This window comes from Stegostoma tigrinum, chromosome 6, assembly GCF_030684315.1.
Source record: "Stegostoma tigrinum isolate sSteTig4 chromosome 6, sSteTig4.hap1, whole genome shotgun sequence".
NCBI lineage: Eukaryota > Metazoa > Chordata > Chondrichthyes > Orectolobiformes > Stegostomatidae > Stegostoma > Stegostoma tigrinum.
Window position 1 is genome coordinate 48,467,957 of NC_081359.1, and position 25,794 is coordinate 48,493,750.

Consider the following 25,794-nt stretch of genomic DNA (forward strand, 5'->3'; position numbering starts at 1 on the left):
AGGGAGAAAATTGTGAAATCATCTTTCAGAGCTGAATAGCAACTGAAGTTAACTTGTAATTTAATGTAAGTTTGTTTTTATAGAGTAATAAAAGGTACATTTTACATCATCGGATTTGTCACGCAGCAGATTTCCACCTCATGTGCTCAACATTTGATTTCTTGCGGATTTCATTAATTTATCAAATAAAATATGCAGATTTAAAATTTATACAATGTAGGTTCAGAATGGCCAAAGATGCCAATAGGATTTTCAGTCATTAATTTTTTTAAAATCCTGTAAGGTCCCATTGACTTCCATGCTCAAAACCCTGATTTGCAGTTGCACTGTGTCAGGAAACAAATTTATAATTTTTTTTTGAGAGCTGGAGCTAAAGAATTAATTAAAAACAAGATTCTAAACATATCCTGTAAAACATGAGATGCCTCAAAATAAATGGCCAAATCTGTGGTTTTTATCCTTCCTAAGAAATGTTGCCCTTTTGCGCAACATTAAATCAGTCAATAATTATATATTGTTAAATACTTTGCCAATTTTATAGATAGAATCTTAACCACCATGCTAGCATATCTAAGCATGTGGGTACACTGACCTTTTATCTGATAAAAACAAAACATGCCTAAGGTAAGTAAGTGTCATTAACAAAAAATTATAAAATCAAAGCAAAAACATTGAAAACATTACAAACATAATTGGAGCAAAAAGACACTTACCTCCAAATTGCTATTTAAAATCTTCTGCTTTGAGTGAGTCTCCCCATTTTCACCAACGATCTCTAATTTGCGTGGCTCTCTGGCTTGCTTCAGTTGATGTTTTTGTAGTTTCTCATAACTACTTTGTAGCTTATGGAGCTAAATATGCAACTACAAATCATAAGTAAACAAACCTATGAAACAAAGCTTACGCACTTTGTAGGACCTCCTTCATTTCACTGATGCACCTCTAAATATCAGGAGAATTGAATGTGATGTGGATCACATCCTGTTGAACCTACCTGGTAGAGAATAACTCCTGATGCTCTTTTCAGCTTCAGCACACACTTTTAATGTGAAATGCCCATTACTACAGTATTAAAAAGGCATGGACTCATCCAGAAAGAGATTATTTTGGTTAATGTTTTTAAATAAGTATTCAATTACGAAATAGGTTTTCCATATGCCCTAAGCAAAAAGACAGAGGGACTGCAATATTGGGAGGAAACATCTTTGAAAAATGAAGGTCCAACAAATTACATTCACTTTATTACTACTTCAGTATCCATCATGAATTTCAAAAGTCTAAACCAATATAAATTCAGGTTAAGGAGAAAGAAAGCTGCTTGCAAGTGCGGAGATCTTAGCTACTGAGAGATGTGCCAGGATTGGAAATCCTAACAGTAATGTTCAGCTCAAGCACATAGCTTAATCTATAGAACAGCACTGTAGATAATAGCTGTGAAAATGTTTATTCTGAATTGTTATAAAGTAGCCAGAAAATAGACAAAGTAAATCTTAGTAAATCCCAGCACCTTCTTGGAGTTGGTAACATTGGATAATGTATTGTACGATTTATTTGGGACTTTAGGAATAGAACTGAAAGCAATTGCCAGGTTTTTTAACCCAGAAAGATCAATATCTGGGATGCAGTATATCCTCTGAGGAGGTGAGAATAATGATAAGCATGATGATTTAATTAGTATAGAGTCCAAACATCAGATTTTTTACAGTTGACACAATCAAATTCATCACATTAGGTGGTAAAAAGCCTAACAGCATATATGTGCACCTTATTAATTACACAGCCCATCCTATTAACTTCCCTTTCCCAATTATTCAAAAATTTGACAAAACCTAAGTCAGTTTCAGTCAGGAGATGGTAGGAACTGCAGATGCTGGAGGATCTGAGATAACAAGGTTTAGAGCTGGACGAACACAGCAGGCCAAGCAGCATCTTGGGTCTAGGCCCGAAACGTCAGCCTTCCTGCTCCTCTGATGCTGCTTGGCCTGCTGTGTTCATCCAGCTCTACACCTTGTTATCTCAGTTTCAGTCAAGTTTCCTGGTCAGTGTCAAGCCCTAGTTAGTTCATGGATGTGAAAGTAGTTTTTCTTTTCATAACTTTATACAAAAATACTTTGCTGGCTTAGAAGTAGCATTAGTGCATATGAGCAGCTAGACATTCTTGGTCTTTGAACTATTGCTTTAGTACAGATGGACAGCCAGGTATCTACTGGCTTACAGATTTTTTTTATTGCAGGAGAGGGGAACAGGAAGATTGTGACAGTTGAAAACAGTGACTATACATGAAAAAGTCCTAATGGGGTGGATATACTGCTGTACGCATGATGCACTGGAACGCTGGAGCTGTATACGCCAACAGTTCATGTGTCAGACACATTACCATGTAATGCAAAGGAAGCAGTGTTTAATGGAATGAGGTGGACCTCCAGTCAGTCATAGAGAGACATTTGTAGTCTGGGGGTTTAACAACAGCCAATTAGGTGGTTGATCTACTGCAAATCTGGGGATCTGTGTTATTACAGGCCAGAGATTGAGCCATGGCCAGCACAGGAAGTCATGTAAAAGCAGTTATTATTGTGTGTTAGTCCATTGAAATATTGGCAGAAAAATTAGTCTGGAAGATTGACTGCAGTCAGTTGTGGCAGGGGTGAATGGGCTACGGTTATTCATCAAGTCAGTTGGGTTTGGTGGGTCCATTTAATGGAGATCATTGTAGCTGACATTACTAATAGAAACCATCAGTAGCTGACAATGGGTTGTGTGTGATAGCTGTCCATTTGATGACATGGCCTAGTTTGTGGGGGTGGGGGAAAGTCAAGGGGGAAGGTGCTCAAACCTTAAAATTGTTCAACTCTATACAAGAAGGGAAGAGCTTCCAGACAGAAAATGAGATGCTGTTCTTCCAGCTTGCACTGAGCTTCACTCGAGCATTATTCAAAGTCTGAGACAAAGTGATTGGACAGGGAACATGGTACATGGTACATGGTAGTGTATTGAACTTGCAGGCAATCAGAAACTCAGGATCATTTTTGCAGACGGGACATACGTGTTTTCCAAAGCAGTCACCTAGTCTGCGCTTTGTTTCTTTAATGTAGAGGAGACCACATTGCGAGTAGTAAATGCGACTTGGATGGTGAGGATAGAGGAAGTAAGTGGGCAAGTGTTGTTATGCCTTCTGCATGGTGCCGTGGGATCATGTTGGGAGTGAAGGAACAGATCAGGGTGATCAACGCTTGAGCACTTTCCTCCCATGTCTTACCCCACCTCCAATAGAGCAGACATCGTTATCGCATGGGTTGCTATCACACACAACCCATCGTCGGCTACCAGTGGTCCCCATTAACACCTCATCATTCTTCCAATCTGACATGCTCCCCTGTCCTTTGGGCTCTATCTCCTCCAATCCTTCACTCCTACCCCCTTCCCTAGCCCATTCTTCTACACAAGTACCAACCTTTTCCTGGCTACCATCAGTTCAAAAAGAAGGGTCACTAGACCCAAAATATTAACTCTGCTTTCTCCCCACAGATGCTGCCATATCTGTGATAATGGGAACTGCTGATGCTGGAGAGTCCAAGCTAACAAAGTGTGAAGTTGGATGAACACAGCAGGCCAAGCAGCATCTCAGGAGCACAAAGGCTGACATTTCGGGCCTAGACCCTTCAGAGAGGGGGATGGGGAGAGGGTTCTGGAATAAATAGGGAGCGAGATGGAGGCGGACCAAAGATGGAGAGAAAAGAAGATAGGTGGAGAGGAGAGTATAGGTGGGGAGGTAGGGAGGGGATAGGTCAGTCCAGGGAAGACGGACAGGTCAAGGAGGCGGGATGAGGTTAGTAGGTAGGAAAATAGAGGTGCGGCTTGAGGTGGGAGGAAGGGATGGGTGAGAGGAAGAACAGGTTAGTGAGGCAGAGACAAGCTGGCTGGTTTTGGGATGCAGTGGGACAGGCTGGGCTGGTTTTGGGACGCAGCTGCCATATCTCTGAGTTTTGCCAGAAATTTCTGTTTTTATAGTTGATAAATAATTACTAATATCTGGTTGCAGCAATACATTACGTTTTTTGATGGTTGAAGATGCTTCACATCTTTCAGATGTCAGAACAGGTGTCAGTCCTACAGATACAATAAGACTATTGCACATGATGTAACAGTGCAAGTGAATAGATATTTACAAATGGCATATTTACAACATGATTTACCTCATGGAGGTCCTAGCAAACATTGACAGACAAGCTCCATGGCAGCTTCTTGACAAGAAAGGTTAGAGATTCTCTCCACATTCCACCTCCTCACTACCACTGGTATGTCCTCAGTATGTTGCTTTTTACCTTTATTCTCTTCCACAACATCTAGATACAGACCCAAAATCTGCAGCTTTGGTAGCATGAGTCTGTTTTAGGCTCTGGTAACACCGCAGATTTCGGCAGTTGGCCCCTTAGGGTTAGGCTCACCCTCCTCAACTTGACGTGCTGCACGGATTGGGTCACGGGCAGTGCGGTGATCGAGGGGCATAGATCTCTGACATGTCTTGAGAAGCTGCTGCAATGGTGCCTGTCTGTCTCTTGTCCATCTGGGCTTTTGCTGGCACTACCATGCCTTCTCAAAAGGAAGGGCAGCTGGTGGGAGTTCGCGGCCTTGTTTCCTGCTTGCCTTGCTAATGATGCTGAGAACCCATGGCTACAATAATATAGAGCATATATATGGCAGCTACTGAGCATTCTGCTAGAGCCAGATGACCAACGCAACTGCCAGCGTTTGCACGGAGACAGTTGTCGTGTGCTCATATACCAAAGCTAGCAGTGATGAGAAGGTGAAGGCATTCCTTGATCTTTTGTTCCAGTCTCCTGTACCTCTCTGTCACACCTGCTTTATGTTCCTGTGCCTGGTCCTGCATGCTGACTATACCACTTATGGGTAAGTTCAGGGGGGCTGAGCAGATGCCTAGTTTCTGATAGTCCTCTGCGTGTTATAGATCTTGGGCATTTCCTGATCACCACAGGAGACTCTAAATCTTTCACAGCCATTTAAACCATTCTTTCCTGAAATAGGGGGAGGAGTTTAAACTCAGGAGGTTCAAACTAGTCTGGCTGGTGGGTAGTACCCAAAGTCTTATGGAGACGAAAGAGAAGGTTGAGGCCAGCACAGAAGTCAATGAAAGCAAGTTAAATAGTCATGGCAGTGTTGGTAACCCTCATTAGACAGGGCAGGCAAGAGCATGGCAGGAAGCAAGAGAAGTCTGAAATAAATGCAGTTTAACCCAATGCAAGCTGCCTGACAGGAAAGGCAAATGAACTTGGGGCATGGATGGATACATGGGATTGAAATATTAAAGCTATTACAGAAACGTGGCTGAGAGAGGGACAAAATTGGCAGCTCAATGTTCTAGAGTACAGACGGAAGGCAAGAAGAGAAGGTAAGAGAGGAGGGGGAGCTGCGTTTTGATTAGGCAGAACATCACGCAGCACCGACAGAAAACATTTTTGAGGGTTTGTTCAGAGTCTATATGGGCACCACTGAGAAATAAAAAGAGGGAGATCACTTTGAGACCATTGTACATTAGAATGATTACTTACTGTAGTTAGGTGCACTCCTCCTAGTGCTATCCTTCGCATGCAAATGCTGATATGTTGATACACAGAAAAATGTAGCAAAAGGAACAGGCCCTTTGCAGCAAACACCACCCCCACAATTGTCAACGGGAGATTGAGGAGCAAATAAATAAGGAGATTGTAGATAATTGCAAGAACTGTAGGTGATTTTAACTTGCCTAAAATCAACTGGGATCGCCACAGTATTAAGCACTTGGATGGAGAAAAAATTGTCCGTCTAGAAGAAGGGCAAAACTCACTTCCTCTTGGGAAATAAGACAAAACAAATGACAAGTGTTAGTGGGGGAGCACTTTGGGACCAGTGACCATAATTCCCATTAGCTTTAAAATAGCTATGGAAAAGGATAGATCTGGTCCACAAGTTAAAATTCTAAATTGAGGCAAGGCCAATTTTGATGATCTTAGACATGAACTTCAAAAGTTTATTAGGGGACACTGTTTGCAGGCAAAGGTATGTCTGGTAAGTGAAAGACCTTCAAAAGTGAGTTAATGACCGTTCAGGGCCAGAATGTTACTATTAGAGTGAAAGGTAAGACCAGTAAGAGCAGGGAACGCTTGATGATGAGATTTATTGACGTCCTGCTCAAGAAAAAAGAGGAGGCATATGACATGTATAGGCAGCTGGAATCAAGTGAATTCCTCCAGGAGTACAGAGGGCGTCAGAGTACATGAAGAACAAAAACAAGTAGGCTAACAGGGGAAACAAGTTAGCTTTGACAGATAAAAGGTATAAGAGAATCCAAAGAGATTCTGCAAGCACATGAAGGCCAAAAAATAAGTAACTAGGGAGAGAATAGGACCCCTTAAATATCCACAAAGTTGTCTATGTGCAGAGCCACAAGAGATGGGCGAGATCCTAGATGAATTTCTCATCAATATTTACCATCGGGAAAGGTATGAACACAAGGGAAATTACCAAAATAAAATAATGATGTCACGAGGGGAGTCCATATTACAGAAGAGGTGGTCCATCATAATGCATTAAGATAGGTAAATCCCTGATTCTTAAAGAATTATATCCTAGGACTATGTTGGTGGCTGGGGAGGAAATTGTGGGTGTCCTGAGTGGAGATATTTGTATCACTGGCAGCCACAGGTGAAAGCCCAAAAATTGGAGGGTTGCTAATGTTGTGCCAGCATATAAGAGAGGCTGCAAGGAAGTACCTAAGAACTACACACCCATGAGCCTAATGTTTGTGGTCGATAGGTTGTTAGAGGGAATTCTGAGAGAAAGGATCTATAGGCATTTGGAGAAACAAAGACTCATTTGGGTTAGTCAGCATGCGTGGGAAAATAGTATCTCAAATTTTATTGAAGTTTTTGAAGGGGTGACCAAGAAAGTAGATGATGGCAGTGCGGTAGACGTTGCCCACATGGACTCTAGCAAGGCCTTTGTCAAGATACCACATAGTAGATTGTTGAGTAATGTTAAATTGCATGGGATGCGGAGACAGCTACCTAATTGGATATAACATTGGCTTGATGGTAGAAGACAGAGGCAGTGGTAGAGGGCTGTTTTTTAAACTGGAAACTGATGATCAGCAGTGTGCCACAGAGATCAGTGTCAGGTCCACCTTTATCCGTTGTTTATATAAGTGATTTGGACATGAATTTAGGAGGTATGGTTAGTAATTTTGTGGATGACATGAAGATTGATGGGATGGCATACAGCAAAAAAGGTTATCTGCAACTGTGGAAACAAAATGTGGAGCTGGAGGAACACAGCATGCCAGGCAGCATCAGAGGAACAGGAAAGCTGATGTTTCAGATCGGGATCCTTCTTCAGAAATGGGGAGTGGGAGAGGAGCTCAAAAATAAATAGGGAGTGTTAAAAGAACAAAGAAAACTAGAAGTACCTGTTTTTAGCTCCTTGAAAGTGGAGTCACAAGTAGACAGGGGAGTGAAGGTGGCTTTTAGCATGCTTACTTTCATCGGTCAGAGCATTAAGTATAGGAGTTGAGACGTCTTGTTGCAGCTGTATGAAACATTTGTGAGATTACATTTGGAGTATTGCATGTAGTTCTGGTCACCCTACTATAGAAAGGATATTTAATAGGATGCTACGTGGACTAGAAAGTTTGAGTTATAAAGAGTGATTGGATAGGCTGGGACTTTATCCCCTGGTGCCCAAGACAATATAAAATCATGACAGGCATAGATAAAGTAGATAGCCAACAGGTTTTCCCCATGATAAGGCTGTCTAAACCTAGAGGGCAAAGGTTTAAGATGAGAGGGACAATATTTTTGCACAGAGATGGTGAGTCTCTGGAACAGGCTGCTAGTAGCGGTGGTGGAAGCAAGTACAATTTTGTCATTTAGGAAACATTTAGATGGGTATGGATAGGATAAGTTTAGAGGGATATGGATCAAATGCAGGCAAATGGGACAAGTTTAATTATGAAAACTGGGTGGCATGGGCAAGTTGGGCTGAAGGACTTGTTTCCACCGTACAGACCACTATGACTGTAAGTCTGATGTTTGGTATCAAGCAACCATAAAACAGAAAGTCAACAGATTGAAGCTCCACTCAACTCAATTTCCAATTATTTTCTCACTTGAATCCAGAAAGAAGGTGAGGTAAACAGTATTTTTCTGAACTGAAGTGATTGAATGTAGGGACAGTCACTGTTCCAGGAATCTTTGGACAATTGATGACCTGCGTAGACCACTGAATATTCAATTTTTGCATTGCTACTCTAAAGTATTAAAAAGGATGCTAAGTATAAAAATCCACAAAGCACAATTTTTTTAAAAAAATGAAATATTTAATTGTGAAAACATGTGCTCTGGCTCCTTAAATGTGTCCCATCAGATGCTGCAGGCACAAAATTGAATGTTTGTTTCAGCCTTTACCAATCTGATATTGCTTCAATTACAAGAGAAGAAGCTGTGTATGCCAATGATGTTATGACTGAAACTCACACAGCATTTCCATTGTTTGTTTTATTTTGCCAAGATGTCAGCTCTTTGGGAGGTGGATAGATTGCCAAAGTTGGCAAGCATATCCAAGACATTGAATGGAACTTCCTCACCTTGCCAAAAGTTCTGCATTGTTTATATGGCTCTATCTCCTGTATTTAATTTTGAAACAAAATCTCCTAAGGAACCATCTGGCTACAAGTAGATGACAGATCCAATCTGTCATTGAAGAGAGAATGCCTTTTGTCATGAGCAAGAAGATTGGGTAGGCACTGCACATTCTGACTGATATGTCAAGTGGAATCACCACTACACCAAGCCCATTTGATCACTGTATGGGTAAAATTACAGAAGTCACAGCTGTAGGAAGAATTCAGAGAACATCATTCAAATTCAGGATAGTTGCTACATTTTCTCCAGTTGCTGGAATAAGAGCAAATGAAGAAGTTTGCTGATGATCCAGAGTTAGGTAGCATTGTAGACATTCGAGATGATAGCATAAAATAACAAAGGGGTATTAATAGACTAGGCGAACTGGGAAAACTGTGGCAGAGTTTAAGGTAAGCAAATGCAAGACTATCAATTTTTCACACCAAAAGGATAGATCAGGATACTTTCAAATTGGTATGAAGTTAAATACAGTGAAGGTCCAAAGAATGTCCAAAGGTGCACAGATCTTTAATCTGTCACAGAAATGCAAAAATAATCAAGAAAGCTAATGGAATATTGGCCCTTATATAGGGAGGACTGGAGTGAGTACAAGGATGCAAAAGTTATGTTGCAGTGAGCCAAAACCCTGGTTAGATCAAATTTAGACCATTGTGAACATATCTGGGCGTCATACCTTTGGAAGAAAATAATGACCTCGAAGGGAGTACAGTATAGGCATAAAACAATGGTACCTGGACTTGTGGTTAAATTATGAGAGGTTAGACAAATTAGGTCCATTTTCTCTAGAATTTAGAAGGTTAAGTGGTGATCTGATCTGAGCCTTCAAGATATCAACAGGAAAAGACAATAGATAAAAAGGTTAACTATTTTGATTGTGTAGTTCTAGGAACACAATAGTATCTAAAAAATTAGAACTAGACTGTTCAAGAGAGATTTAGAGAACACTTCTACGCACAGTGTGGGAGATGCTTGTAATTCTTCAAACACAGAGTTAGTTCAGTTGCCAATTTTAAATCGGAGACAGATACATTTTTGTTAAGTAAAGGTATGAAGGGATATGGGCCAAAGGAAAGTATTAGCAGCTAGGCTACAGATCAGCACCAATCTCATTGAATTGCAGCACAGGTTGGAGGCACTGAATGGCCTACTCCTGCTCTGATGTTCCTATTTACATGGGATACTGAATTGGAGTTCTCATGCTGTGGAAATCATCTACCAACAGGTTGTCTGAGTAACCTCAAAAAGTAAATCAGTTATGGAGAGTCTTTTTGAAAAGTCTGAATAAGATGAGATACAGAAGTGTCATAAACATACATAGCTCAATCCCTTACTTGTAGTCCTGTACAAGTGCAGTTGCATCTTGGAATAGACAGGTATTTTGAAATAGGGCAGTTACATTTTCAAACACACAAGACATTCATCTTCTGGGATAGTTGGGTTTTGGTGAGTATATAGGAGACTGCCAAGACTGATCTGTATAGGATAGATACACGCAAAGTTCTGGATAAGTTACTGATTCAATTTCCTTTCCATTTCTGACAAGCATTTGCATTGCACTGACATGCGAACCATTTTAGTAAAATATTGGTACACCAGGTGCAGTGATTCTAGGTGAGATACAGTTCAGGATAGGTGCCTCAACTATTTATGATTTGTGTTAATCACTTGGAAGAATAGGCTGAGCACTTTGTGTCATCAACAAATCATCTACAGAGTTAGCTAGGAAATCAAGTGGTGTCGAAGATATATCAAATGAGTCTTAAGTGAGGTAACAACATTTTTCAGATGGAGTATAATGTGGGAAAGTGCATAGTTGTTTGCTTTGGCAAAAGAAAGGAAAACAGTAAATTACTTAAAACAGAGACATTGCAGAATTCAGTATCAAGAGGGATCTGGGTGTCTTACACAATTCACAAAGATAGTATTCAGATCTACCAATTAACTCAATGAATGGAACTGTTGGCTTTTTTTTGCAAGACGATGGGCTACAAAAGCTGGAAGACTTACTAGAATTATACTGTGCACTGGTAAAATGGCACCTAGAATATTGTGTACAGTTCTAGTCCCCTTATTTTATGCAGTTATAGTTGCATTGGAAGCAGTTTAAAAAGCTCAAGTGGGCTGATTTCTGAGATCAGAGGTTCCCTGAAGAGTGAAGGTCGAGTAGGTTGTGCCCATATTTATTAGTATTCAGGACAATGAGAAATAATTATGTGAAGTGTAAGATTGGGTGTGTGGGTGGTTTGAAGGTATGCCTCACATTAAAATGCCATGAGAACTACGCATGATAGTTAAACAAAAAAAAGCATTTCAGAACCTTTATCCAGATCCTCCTGCTAAACCAAAAGTGAATGAGACTTATGTTTTTAAAATGCCTTGCCAAGGAACCCCCTTAGAACTGTTTCAACTCTGCATTATAAATTTGAGGAGTGAAATAGAAAACCCACTTTGGTCAACAAGCAAAATTACAGGTGCTCTTGCAATTAAGTTACAGTGATGCAGGAACAAAAAAATACAAATCATGATTTTCAGAAGTGATAAATATTTTTAAAAATGCAAACAAGCCTAACCAGTATCTTCCAGCATTTAGAAACTGAACTTTGATTAAATGTCAGTGAAATGTATTTCACTTACTTCAGATTTAAAGGACTTAAGATGTTCTTTATATTTATGTATCATTTCCCTGTGAAAGTTCTCAAAGTCTTCTAGCTGCTGACGAAGCTTACCCACCTATGAAACAGAATTGCATTTTAAGCATTTGATGAAAAAAAATGAAATCATAAGAATGGTTACAGTACAGGAGGCCATTCACCCATAAGATGATATATTTGTAACAGAAGGATACATTTACTGATTCTTCACTCCCAGTGAAGGGCCTGTGCTTGAAGGGAACATGGATTCAAGAATCAGAAGTAGTAACTCCAATTCATGCTCCCTTTGAGCAGAGCTTCTATCAGCAGTAAAAAAAACGACAAATTTATTCTAAAAGAACTTTTGTAAATGTCAACAACTGAAAGGACTGCAGTCCAGGTGCATTTTATTGTAACCTGTAAAATAAAACTTGAAAAATTATTCATCTTTAGTCATCATCTTTAGGAGATAAAGAACCTAAAGAGGTTGTCTCTAGGTTCGCTTTAGGAGATAAAGGTAACAGTTGTACCCGTTTGCAGTGACTTAAGCTGTGTGGTATATGATTATTCAATAACCAGCCATGGTAGTACCTGATGAATGGACCAATCTTTTGTACTGTGAATTCAGTTATATAGCCAGAAACTGACAGGAATTAGCAAGAGAAGAGAAATAGGCCAGTCAGACTTAAAGCATACTTCACCAGTCAATTAAATCATTTGTGATCAGTACATCAACTTCATTCACCTACTTGACACTATATCACTGTCACTCGTGACTTGTTCGAGGTTCCTCAACCTGGCTAATATTCCGTCGAGTTGGTCTATCATTGCTTCTGCTGATACCAACTTTATGACCACTTGGAATGGGCATCAATGGCCACTAGTAACATACATCTCTCTATCGAAACCGATATCTTCTCTTGTTCGGAAAAGTATATAATTTTCACGTTCCAGTTGGGAATATCCTTTTTTTCTGCACCCCTCCCTCAGTTGACAGTGTCTGATTACATATGAGTAGGCTGAGGTTAATGGCCTACTATCTTTCAGCAGCAAGAAGTGCCTACAGTAAAGGAAATGGGTGAACTTCTCAATACCAAGCATAATGCCCAATCCTTCCTTTTCCACTTGGACATATTTTCGCCTCTACCTTCTACAGTGACCTTGATGCAAACACAATGGACTTTCCTTCCTGTTTGGTAAGATGTGCAGCACTACAGAACCGACCCCAAAGTAAAGCAGCGCATCACATACGAACTACAGTGGCAACTTCAGGTCAAATAGGCCAATACTTCTGATCTTTTTGGGGTTTGCTTCACCTCCCCCAAAACTGCTTCAAATTCCGTTTCCACAGCTGCTCTTTACCCAACAACTGATGCATAGGTTTTAGCATGGTTACCAGAACAGATACAAACTTGACATAGTATTTTACAAGTACTAAGAATGATCTTATTTGTGAAACATTCTCTGGCCTCAGAGCCTTCAAGATAACCTCAATCTTCATGGATGCCTCGAGTAGTCCCTCGCCATCGATTACATGGCCCAAGTGCTCAATGCAGTCTTTCAAACAAAAAAAACTTGCATTGGCTTGTATTTGTCCCTTTTTGCCTTGTAGGCCATGCTCCTGCAACCACTTCAAAGTTTCTTCTCTGTTTTTCAAATGCTCCTCTACGGTGGATCCAGTAACCAAAATATCATCTGTCCACGTCCTCTGGAATAAAGCAGGCACTGGGGTGATACCAAAAGGAAGCTACTTATAGCGGAACAGTCCCGTGTCACTTTTATCAGCAGTGGCTGGAGCTCCTTCGCGATGGCCATCTGTAAGTAGGCCTGCAGCAGATCCAGTTTTGAAAACTTGTTTTCCCCAAGTCAGTCACCGACAGGTCCTCCAAGAGTGGAAAGGGTATTCATCCACACACAAGGCTAAGTTGACGGTGGCCTTTAAAGTCACCACAAATCCTCGCTGGGCCATCTGTTTTTAAAAACGGGAATGATTGGAGCGGCCCATTCGCTGGCAGTTACTGGTTCCAACACATCCAGGTTCAACCAACCATTCCAGTTCCACCTTCTCTTTAGGTGGATCGCATTGGTACTAGATATGTCATCAGATCCTTGGACGAGCCTCAAGCTTCTACAGAAATTTAATTTCTACTCTTCATTTCCCCCAGGGTTCCCTTGAAGAGTTCTTTGTATCTGCTCAAATTCTCTTGCAAAATTGTTTGAGTCTGCCAGCTTATTAACCATGCCCCTATTTAACATTAATTTCTGTAACCAGGACCACAGCCAATGTCCTAAATGACTGGAGAATAGCCAATGTTATCCTATTGTTTAAAGATACCAGGGATAGTCTAGGAAATCACAGGCCTGTGAGCCTCATGCCAGTGGTAGCGAAATTATTGGAAAAGATTCTAAGGGCTGCATTTAGAACCAAATGGACTTATTAGCGATAGACAACGTGATTTTGTGCGGGGGACATTGTGCCTCAATAGCTTGATCAAGTTTTTCAAGGAAGTAACAAAGATGATTGATGTGGGAAAAGTGTTTGATGTTGTCTACATGGACTTCAGTAAAGCCTTTGACAAGGTCCCCCATGGCAGACTGGTACAAAAAGTGAACTCATGTTTATCAGGAGTGAGCTGGCAAGATGGATGCAGAGCTGGCTTAGTCACAGGAGATTAAATCACAGCAATTAAAACAACCAACCAAAAGATGATACTGCAAAATCTTCTGCATATACAATGATGGTGGAATGATCAATATGATCAATTGGCAGCACGTGGCATTGGATACAGAAATGTATATGGGCCCTGATTTATCCTGGATATGGTATGAAGGTTTGTGTTCCAGAATTAGTAGTGCATCTTATGATGGAATCTGCATATGCACAGCTTGATTTTTTTGTTTTAAAACAAAAACGAACCCTACCTGAAGGGAAACCTGAAAAGAATCCCTTCAGCTTCTAAGGTAACTAAAACTGAAACTAAAATTGTGATGGAAACTAAAGCAGCCGGGGAGACAGAAACCAATTAAGCATATAAAACGATTCAAGCTCAGTAGATACTGAGGAGTCCAATAGTGACCATGGACAACACAAGGTTAGATCTAGAAGTTGAGGATTAGCAAAAGATGCAATTGCTGCAGCAGTTTCTGTTACTTAAGAAGTAATATCAGTGGATCTGTGCCATCCAAATAGAGCTCACTGAAATGGTTGACTTGGTTTAATTTCTCTAAATTAAATTAGTTCTCATTTCCAATTTGAAATAGGCTCCATACAATGCCTGCCGACTTGAAGCACACTCACTACAATGCCTGCATAAGAAGCTGTCTTACCTCATGATGCTTCTGCTCAAGGTAAGTCCACATGTTGTTCAATTCAAGTTCACGCATTTCAAGCTGGGTCTCAAGGCTTTTTGAATGCTGTTCCCATTCTGTGTTTTTACGGCTTACCATTACATCAATTTGATGTATTAGTTCATGGAGCTCTGCTTCACATGAAGAATCTCTGATTTTTCAAAGAAGGTAATAAATTAAAAAAAATATTTTCTGAGGCAAGAAAAAAAAGGAAAGAAGAAGCATTTGTTTCTCAAAAGCGACTTGAACTTCTTTGTGAAAACAAAAAGATATTTTAGTGCTTAAACTCGGTATTTTCAGCCTCATCCATACAGATCTCTAATCTCCTCCTGAGCTATTAGGGACAGATTATGCACATTCCTAAAAGGTTCTATTAATTATGGAAGGCAGCTCTTCTGATTGGCTGAGCTGGATCTAGACTGATTGAGACTACCAAATATATATCAACTTTCTGTAATATTTGCTAGCATTTTTTTTTGGAAGTCAGGTGTCATCTGCGAGTTTGTTGACTGTAATGTTCTGACAGCTGTTTTGAACATCCAGGCTTAGACATGAGGGTTATTGTACTAAACTCTAATGTAATGTGCATGTACTGTATCAGGAGATAATGGGAACTGCAGATGCTGGAGAATTCCAAGATAATAAAATGAGAGGCTGGATGAACACAGCAGGCCAAGCATCATCTCAGGAGCACAAAAGCTGACGTTTCGGGCCTAGACCCTTCATCAGAGAGGGGGATGGGGAGAGGGAGCTGGAATAAATAGGGAGAGAGGGGGAGGCGGACCGAAGATGGAGAGTAAAGAAGATAGGTGGAGAGAGTATAGGTGGGGAGGTAGGGAGGGGATAGGTCAGTCCAGGGAAGACGGACAGGTCAAGGAGGTGGGATGAGGTTAGTAGGTAGCTGGGGGTGCGGCTTGGTGTGGGAGGAAGGGATGGGTGAGAGGAAGAACCGGTTAGGGAGGCAGAGACAGGTTGGACTGGTTTTGGGATGCAGTGGGTGGGGGGGAAGAGGTGGGCTGGTTGTGTGGTGCAGTGGGGGGAGGGGACGAACTAGGCTGGTTTAGGGATGCAGTAGGGGAAGGGGAGATTTTGAAACTGGTGAAGTCCACATTGATACCATATGGCTGCAGGGTTCCCAGGCGGAATATAAGTTGCTGTTCCTGCAACCTTCGGGTGGCATCATTGTGGCAGTGCAGGAGGCCCATGATGGACATGTCATCTAGAGAATGGGAGGGGGAGTGGAAATGGTTTGCGACTGGGAGGTGCAGTTGTTTGTTGCGAACTGAGCGGAGGTGTTCTGCAAAGCGGTCTCCAAGCCTCCGCTTGGTTTCCCCAATGTAGAGGAAGCCGCACCGGGTACAATGGATGCAGTATACCACATTGGCAGATGTGCAGGTGAACCTCTGCTTAATGTGGAATGTCATCTTGGAGCCTGCGATAGGGGTGAGGGAGGAGGTGTGGGGACAAGTGTAGCATTTCCTGCGGTTGCAGGGGAAGGTGCCGGGTGTGGTGGGGTTGGAGGGCAGTGTGGAGCGAACAAGGGAGTCACGGAGAGAGTGGTCTCTCCGGAAAGCAGACAGGGGAGGGGATGGAAAAATGTCTTGGGTGGTGGGGTCGGATTGTAAATGGCGGAAGTGTCGGAGGATGATGCGTTGTATCCGGAGGTTGGTAGGGTGGTGTGTGAGAACGAGGGGGATCCTCTTAGGGCGGTTGTGGCGGGGGCGGGGTGTGAGGGATGTGTTGCGGGAAATACGGGAGACGCGATCAAGGCCGTTCTCGATCACTGTGGGGGGAAAGTTGCGGTCCTTAAAGAACTTGGACATCTGGGATGTGCGGGAGTGGAATGTCTTATCGTGGGAGCAGATGCGGCGGAGGCGGAGGAATTGGGAATAGGGGATGGAATTTTTGCAGGAGGGTGGGTGGGAGGAGGTGTATTCTAGGTAGCTGTGTGAGTCGGTGGGCTTGAAATGGACATCGGTTACAAGCTGGTTGCCTGAGATGGAGACTGAGAGGTCCAGGAAGGTGAGGGATGTGCTGGAGATGGCCCAGGTGAACTGAAGGTTGGGGTGGAAGGTGTTGGTGAAGTGGATGAACTGTTCGAGCTCCTCTGGGGAGCAAGAGGCGGCGCCGATACAGTCATCAATGTACCGGAGGAAGAGGTGGGGTTTGGGGCCTGTGTAGGTGCGGAAGAGGGACTGTTCCACGTAACCTACAAAGAGGCAGGCACAGCTGGGGCCCATGCGGGTGCCCATGGCCACCCCCTTAGTCTGTAGGAAGTGGGAGGAGTCAAAAGAGAAGTTGTTGAGTGTGAGGACGAGTTCAGCTAGGCGGATGAGAGTGTCGGTGGAGGGGGACTGGTCGGGCCTGCGGGACAGGAAGAAGCGGAGGGCCTTGAGGCCATCTCCATGCGGAATGCAGGTGTACAGGGACTGGACGTCCATGGTGAATATGAGGTGTTGGGGGCCAGGGAATTGGAAGTTCTGGGTGAGGTGGAGGGCGTGGGTGGGGTCACGGACGTAGGTGGGGAGTTCCTGGACCAAAGGGGAGAAAATGGAGTCCAGATAGGTGGAGATGAGTTCGGTGGGGCAGGAGCAGGCTGAGACGATGGGTCGACCAGGGCAGGCAGGTTTGTGGATTTTGGGAAGGAGATAGAAACGGGCCGTGCGGGGTTCGGGAACAATGAGGTTGGAGGCTGTGGGTGGGAGGTCCCCTGAGGTGATGAGGCCGTGAATGGTGTTGGAGATGATGGTTTGGTGCTCGGGTGTGGGGTCATGATCGAGGAGGCGGTAGGAGTTGGTGTCGGAGAGTTGGCGTCTGGCCTCGGCGATGTAGAGGTCAGTGCGCCATACTACCACTGCGCCACCCTTGTCTGCGGGTTTGATGGTGAGGTTGGGGTTGGAGCGGAGGGAGCGGAGGGCTGCCTGTTCTGTGGGGGAGAGGTTGGAGTGGGTGAGAGGGGTGGAGAGGTTGAGGCGGTTAATGTCTCGACGGCAGTTGGAGTTGAAGAGGTCGAGGGAGGGTAGGAGGCCTGGGGGTGGTGTCCAGGAGGAGGACTTGTGTTGGAAGCAGGTGAAGGGGTCAGTGGAAGGAGGGTTAGGTTCCCGGTTGAAGAAGTAGGCATGGAGGCGGAGACGGCGGAAAAACTGCTCTACGTCCAACCGTGACTGGTATTCGTTGATGTGTGGTTGTAGGGGGACAAAGGTGAGCCCCTTGCTAAGGACTGACCGTTCGTCCTCAGTCAGTGGGAGGTCTGGGGGGATGGTGAAGATGCGGCAGGGCTGAGTGTGGCTGTCTCCTCTGGGGTTGCTGGCTGTGGAGGTTGTGGGCGGAGCGAAGAGGTCGTCGGCCGTGGGCGGGGTTCCGTCGGTCGTGGGCGGGGTTCCGTCGGTCGTGGGCGGGGTTCCGTCGGCGTCGGCTGTGGGCGGGGTTTCGCCGGCCGTGGGCGGGGTTCCGTCGGCGTCGACCGTGGGCGGGGTTCCGTCAGCGGTTGGAGGATCGGGGTGGGCGGCAGCAGCTGCGGTGAGGGTAGTGTGTGGGGTGTTGTATCTGGTCGTGGAGCTGGTGACTGCAGCAGCGGTTCCGCAAGTTCTGTGGCCGGCGGAGGCGGATGTGACGTCAACGCATCATCCTCCGACACTTCCGCCATTTACAATCCGACCCCACCACCCAAGACATTTTTAAATCCCCTCCCCTGTCTGCTTTCCGGAGAGACCACTCTCTCCGTGACTCCCTTGTTCGCTCCACACTGCCCTCCAACCCCACCACACCCGGCACCTTCCCCTGCAACCGCAGGAAATGCTACACTTGTCCCCACACCTCCTCCCTCACCCCTATCGCAGGCCCCAAGATGACATTCCACATTAAGCAGAGGTTCACCTGCACATCTGCCAATGTGGTATACTGCATCCATTGTACCCGGTGCGGCTTCCTCTACATTGGGGAAACCAAGCGGAGGCTTGGAGACCGCTTTGCAGAACACCTCCGCTCAGTTCGCAACAAACAACTGCACCTCCCAGTCGCAAACCATTTCCACTCCCCCTCCCATTCTCTAGATGACATGTCCATCATGGGCCTCCTGCACTGCCACAATGATGCTACCCGAAGGTTGCAGGAACAGCAACTTATATTCCGCCTGGGAACCCTGCAGCCATATGGTATCAATGTGGACTTCACCAGTTTCAAAATCTCCCCTTCCCCTACTGCATCCCTAAACCAGCCTAGTTCGTCCCCTCCCCCCACTGCACCACACAACCAGCCCAGCTCTTCCCCCCCACCCACTGCATCCCAAAACCAGTCCAACCTGTCTCTGCCTCCCTAACCTGTTCTTCCTCTCACCCATCCCTTCTTCCCACACCAAGCCGCACCCCCAGCTACCTACTAACCTCATCCCACCTCCTTGACCTGTCCGTCTTCCCTGGACTGACCTATCCCCTCCCTACCTCCCCACCTATACTCTCTCCACCTATCTTCTTTACTCTCCAACTTCGGTCCGCCTCCCCCTCTCTCCCTATTTATTCCAGCTCCCTCTCCCCATCCCCCTCTCTGATGAAGGGTCTAGGCCCGAAACGTCAGTTTTTGTGCTCCTGAGATGCTGCTTGGCCTGCTGTGTTCATCCAGCCTCTCATTTTATTATACTGTATCAGGAACTTGGATTTTGCAAAAACCTTACTATTTAGTTTAGTTTATTAGGAATTTAAAGCACTCGCAATTTTGATCTGTGAAAACTTTGTTATGGGAATTTGTGAATTTTACTGTGTGCCTGCTGTCTATCCAGGAGATATACAAGAACTTGAGTTTGATTTTCAGTATAGGTTTACAATTCAAGAATAGAATGTCAGTTGTCGATTTGATATTCTCTATTTCTCTAACAGATACTTAGTTTCCTATTGTACACGTACACCCAGCACTCTTTGTGCACCTTACTTTGCATGTCACTTATTGAAAGGGAGCAGATTTTAATGATGCTGCAACAATTCAGTAATTGCAGCAGTTTAAGAGGCAGCTTTCTGGTATTCAAAATACAAAAAAAAGGAATATTTCAAGAATTGTTACTAATTGATCTTTTAAACAGGAAACATCTAAATTTGCACACTTTAGCTGAAGCCTATTTTGATAGTCAACAGGGAACTAAGCTTTTGGCACTGTTGGATGCTTGTCCACAATGATATACTGGCAATCTTGGTATTATGTTCCACCTGCAGACATCACAACAGGAACCACACAAAACTATTAAAAATAAACATTTTTTTAAAGTACCTTACATCCCTACCTCAAACACCATGAACAGACTTTTAGGTTGAAATCCTAATATCAGTACATGTTCCAAACAAAACAGAAACCTAACATTGGGCAAGTCAGGCACATTGGCTCAAAGATGTACTAGCCACCCAATTAAGACTAACTGGAGGCCAATGCAAGTAAAGAGAAGGGAAGCCATGATTTTGAAGTACTCTGTCAGCACTCCTAAAAGTTTGAAATAAAAAGTAGTCATTGGTGATGGACAGCCATATCTGACTTCATCTGACAATTTGTAGATTTAGGTATACAATGGTTCCCTCAAACTTTTGTTCCTTTCTCTATATTTTGGCAAAAAGTCTTGAAGCTCTTGGATAGCTAGAGCAATTTCTTGTGCCAGTTGTATGGTATGCTAACCGCCCCAAGAGGATCCCCCTCGTTCTCACACACCACCCTACCAACCTCCGGATACAACGCATTATCCTCCGACACTTCCGCCATTTACAATCCGACCCCACCACCCAAGACATTTTTCCATCCCCTCCCCTGTCTGCTTTCCGGAGAGACCACTCTCTCCGTGACTCCCTTGTTCGCTCCACACTGCCCTCCAACCCCACCACACCCGGCACCTTCCCCTGCAACCGCAGGAAGTGCTACACTTGTCCCCACACCTCCTCCCTCACCCCCATCCCAGGCCCCAAGATGACATTCCACATCAAGCAGAGGTTCACCTGCACATCTGCCAATGTGGTATACTGCATCCACTGTACCCGGTGCGGCTTCCTCTACATTGGGGAAACCAAGCGGAGGCTTGGGGACCGCTTTGCAGAACACCTCCGCTCAGTTCGCAACAAACAACTGCACCTCCCAGTCGCAAACCATTTCCACTCCCCCTCCCATTCTCTTGATGACATGTCCATCATGGGCCTCCTGCACTGCCACAATGATGCCACCCGAAGGTTGCAGGAACAGCAACTCATATTCCGCCTGGGAACCCTGCAGCCATATGGTATCAATGTGGACTTCACCAGTTTCAAAATCTCCCCTTCCCCTACTGCATCCCTAAACCAGCCCAGTTCATCCCCTCCCCCCACTGCACCACACAACCAGCCCAGCTCTTCCCCCCCACCCACTGCATCCCAAAACCAGTCCAACCTGTCTCTGCCTCCCTAACCGGTTCTTCCTCTCACCCATCCCTTCCTCCCACCCCAAGCCGCACCCCCAGCTACCTACTAACCTCATCCCACCTCCTTGACCTGTCCGTCTCCCCTGGACTGACCTATCCCCTCCCTACCTCCCCACCTACACTCTCTCCACCTATCTTCTTTACTCTCCATCTTCGGTCCGCCTCCCCCTCTCTCCCTATTTATTCCAGTTCCCTCCCCCCATCCCCCTCTCTGATGAAGGGTCTAGGCCCGAAACGTCAGCTTTTGTGCTCCTGAGATGATGCTTGGCCTGCTGTGTTCATCCAGCCTCACATTTTATTATCTTGGAATCTCCAGCATCTGCAGTTCCCATTAGCTCTGTTCGTATCTGTTCAGTTCATGTCACCCAGATGAAACCAGTTATCACAAAACATCAACGTTCAAATTCAACTTTCTAAAGTGAAATGATTGTCATGTAGCTTAACTACTTCTAATTTCTTCTGCCCTCCTAATAAATGTCTTTTCATCAGCAACGCCCAGCTCAACTGTCCTTTCTATCACTACATCTGTTAATTACAAATATCAGCCCAAGTCCAAAGGCAGCCATCCAGAAAAGGTTCTCTAAAAGGACAGCAATTTCAGAGACAGTGTAGGAACGGCTATAAGTAACCATGCTAAGTTGGCAGCCATTACCAAGTGGTGAGAAAGACAACTATTATTTTAAAGTATAAAGTATATGAACAGACAGAGAACAGGGCACACAGGGTACAGCAATGGGTACTACCTTAGTAGGAAGCTCCCCAATCCAACTATTTCTGACACTAGCCATGTAAGTGGTAGCTCCAGTACAATCCATAGCTAAAGGCTCCCCAACAGAAGCTTTAAGAATAGTTGTAGTTGTCAGTATGGTAGCTGTGACTGATGCCTTAGGTGTTTTAAGCACAACAAAATGGCTATCATCAATGTTTCTTGGTAAGGGACCACTGCCATGCACAACAGTGACCTGGCACAGATATAAATGCGTGATACAGTTCTCAGAATGGTATAATTACATGTTTTGAAAGAAGGAGAATTTGGTTCAGATCTGCAGGTAATATTGAAATGAATGAACTTAGGCTGTCAGATTCAAGAATAAATTCAGATTGGGAGATATGGAAAGGATTCAGCAGTGTCTCCACAATCCACACCAAAGAAAGAGGCAAACGGGGGACTGGAATTTCTGTGGACTAGAGTCTCTGCATTAGAATGTACCAAGAGACAGATTGAAACTTTGTTTTTCTGCGAGCTTTATATCTTGCTAACTGAATTCTACATTTAGATAACAGTGTGAAGTTGGATGAACGCAGTGGGCCAAGCAGCAAGAAGGGTCCCGGCCCGAAACGCCAAGCTTTCCTGCTCCTCTGATGCTGCTTGGCCTGCTGTGTTCATCCAGCTTCACACTGTGTTATCTCAGACTCTCCAGCATCAGCAGCTCCCACTATCTCTCTACATTTAGATAGCTTGGTTTAGAGTCAGTCAACGATCTAATTGCCATGAAAGTCTTGACTGGTTTCTTTTTATTTCTTGTCATCATGGCTAAAGAGAAAATCCCAGAGAAAACTGTACTCTCCAAGTTCAAACTGTTTTAATAAACAACACTTCACAGACCAAGCAGTTGTGGTTTCCTTTAAAAAGTGGACAACCTTTCTGCACTCAAAATGGCTGACACTGGTCATGTGATCATATTTCCAGAAGCTTCTGAACCTTTGCATGGTACAAATATTCCAGCTAAAGTATAGTAGGACACGGAGATGAGCTTCTGACTTCCAACTAACATATTAATTATTATAAAAACATGCATCCATTTATGTTTGTTACCTTGTCACAATATAATGGGATGGTAAAGCTACACTGCTAGCCTAATGACTTTCCCAGTAGCCCAAGTACCAGTAACTTCTGTCATATGACATGTATATGGATGGAGTAGCAAAAAAAAAATTCCTGCATGTTTGCAATTTTTTGTAAATAATACCTATTTTTGATTCCATTTTAAAGGTTTTTGCTGCAGCTTTATTTCAAAAATTGGAATCTGAAAATTACTGTTTATGTACACCCTCTGGTCAAGCTCAGTAAGGGACAAGGAGTAAATTAGGGAAAGGAGTACGAAAAAAAGGAATAAATCAAGCAATACATCACCTGTCTTGGGCTTCAGAGAGGAAAAAGCAAAAATAATACAAATTCACCCTCATTTGCTCTTTGTTCATGACATTTTTTTGTAAAATAAAAATTCTCTCTCAGACTCAGTTATAGAGTTGTACAGGACGGAACCAGACCCTTTGGTTCAACTTGTCCATGCCAACTAGATAATCTAAATTAATCTGGGCCCACTTTCCAGCATTTGGCCCATATCCCTCTAAGCCCTTTGTATTTATGTACCTATTCATTCAGGTGCCTTTTATATTTTGTAACACTCTCCATCATTTCCTCTGGTAACTGATTCTATACATATACCTTATTCCAAGGAAAAATTGCCTCTTAGGTCCCCTTTAAATCATTTCCTTCTCACCTTAAACCTACACACTGTAGTTTTGGACTCTGACTACTTTGGGTAAAAGATCTTGGCTATTCACCCGATCCATGCTTCTCATGATTTTATAAACATCAATAAGGTCACCCCTCAGCCTCTGATGCTCCAAGAAAAATAGCCCCAGCCTATTCAGCCTTTGACTATGGCTCAAATCCTCCTACCTTGGAAACATCCTCGTATATCTTTCCTGAACCTTAAGTTTCACAACATCCTTCCCTGAATGCAGTATGCCAAAAGTGGCCTAACCAATGTTTTGTAGAATTGCAACATGACCACTCTACTTCTATACTCAATGCACTGACCATAGAAGCAAGCATACCAAACACCTTCTTTACTAGCCTGTCTATCCGTGGCTCCACTTTCAAGGAACCATGAACTTGTACACTACGGTCTCTTTGTTTGGCAACACACCCCAGGACTTCATTATTAATCGTATTAGTCCTACACTGATCTGATCTGCCTTACCAAAATGCAACACCTCATTTATCCAAATTAAACTCCATCTGATCAAGATCCCATTGTACTCTGAGGCAACATTCTTCTCTGTCCACTGCACTGTCAATTTTGTGTAACCTGCAAACTTACTAACCATTCCTTCTATATTCACATCCAAATCCTTTATATAAATAACAGAAAGCAGTGGGCCCAGCTCCCGTCACTATGGCACACAGCTGGACACAGGCCTCCAGCCTGAAAAAAAACTCTACACTACCGTCTTGTCTCCTACTGTCTAGCCAATTTTGTATCCAAATGGCTAGCTTGCCCTGGGTTCCACGCGATCTAAGATAATAAAATGTGAGGCTGGATGAACACAGCAGGCCAAGCAGCATCTCAGGAGCACAAAAGCTGACGTTTCGGGCCTAGACCCTTCATCAGGGAGGGGGATGGGGTGAGGGTTCTGGAATAAATAGGGAGAGAGGGGGAGGCGGACTGAAGGTGGAGAGAAAAGAAGATAGGTGGAGAGAGTATAGGTGGGGAGGTAGGGAGGGGATAGGTCAGTCCAGGGAAGATGGACAGGTCACGGAGGTGGGATGAGGTTAGTAGGTAGATGGGGGTGCAGCTTGGGGTGGGAGGAAGGGATGGGTGAGAGGAAGAACAGGTTAGGGAGGCAGAGACAGGTTGGACTGGTTTTGGGATGCAGTGGGTGGAGGGGAAGAGCTGGGCTGGTTGTGTGGTGCAGTGGGGGGAGGGGACGAACTGGGCTGGTTTAGGGATGCGGTGGGGGAAGGGGAGATTTTGAAACTGGTGAAGTCCACATTGATACCATTAGGCTGCAGGGTTCCCAGGCAGAATATGAGTTGCTGTTCCTGCAACCTTCGGGTGGCATCATTGTGGCATTGCAGGAGGCCCATGATGGACATGTCATCAAGAGAATGGGAGGGGGAGTGGAAATGGTTTGCGACTGGAAGGTGCAGTTGTTTGTTGCGAACTGAGCGGAGGTGTTCTGCAAAGCGGTCCCCAAGCCTCCGCTTGGTTTCCCCAATGTAGAGGAAGCCACACCAGGTACAGTGGATGCAGTATACCACATTGGCAGATGTGCAGGTGAACCTCTGCTTAATGTGGAATGTCATCTTGGGGCCTGGGATAGGGGTGAGGGAGGAGGTGTGGGGGCAAGTGTAGCATTTCCTGCGGTTGCAGGGGAAGGTGCCGGGTGTGGTGGGGTTGGAGGGCAGTGTGGAGCGAACAAGGGAGTCACGGAGAGAGTGGTCTCTCCGGAAAGCAGACAGGGGTGGGGATGGAAAAATGTCTTGGGTGGTGGGGTCGGATTGTAGATGGCGGAAGTGTCGGAGGATGATGCGTTGTATCCGGAGGTTGGTGGGGTGGTGTGTGAGAACGAGGGGGATCTTCTTTGGGGGGTTGTGGCGGGGGCGGGGTGTGAGGTATGTGTTGAGAAGACATCCCCCTCTCTGATGAAGGGTCTAGGCCCGAAACGTCAGCTTTTGTGCTCCTGAGATGCTGCTTGGCCTGCTGTGTTCATCCAGCCTCACATTTTATTATCTCGGATTCTCCAGCATCTGCAGTTCCCATTAACTCTCTCCACATGATCTAACCTTGTTAACCAGTCTACCTTGCGGAACCTTGTCAAATATCTTGCTGTCGTCCATATGGACAACATCTGCATTCTGCTTTGAATCTTCTTTGTCACTTCTTCAAAAATCTCAATCAAGTTGGTGAGA

General features: G+C 44.3%; 1 protein-coding gene across 1 annotated transcript in view; it reads right to left on the minus strand.

Annotated features, from left to right (window-relative positions):
- Window positions 1–25,794, minus strand: part of LOC125453468 (deuterosome assembly protein 1-like) — a 133,521-nt gene that overhangs the window by 64,280 nt on the left and 43,447 nt on the right. Inside the window, exons 3-5 of the mRNA XM_048533114.2 lie at window positions 14,651–14,822; window positions 11,328–11,423; window positions 714–851 (exon numbers count right to left, since the gene is read on the minus strand). Of these exons, the coding sequence (XP_048389071.1) occupies window positions 714–851; window positions 11,328–11,423; window positions 14,651–14,822 (406 nt within the window). The remainder of the gene's footprint in view (window positions 1–713; window positions 852–11,327; window positions 11,424–14,650; window positions 14,823–25,794) is intronic.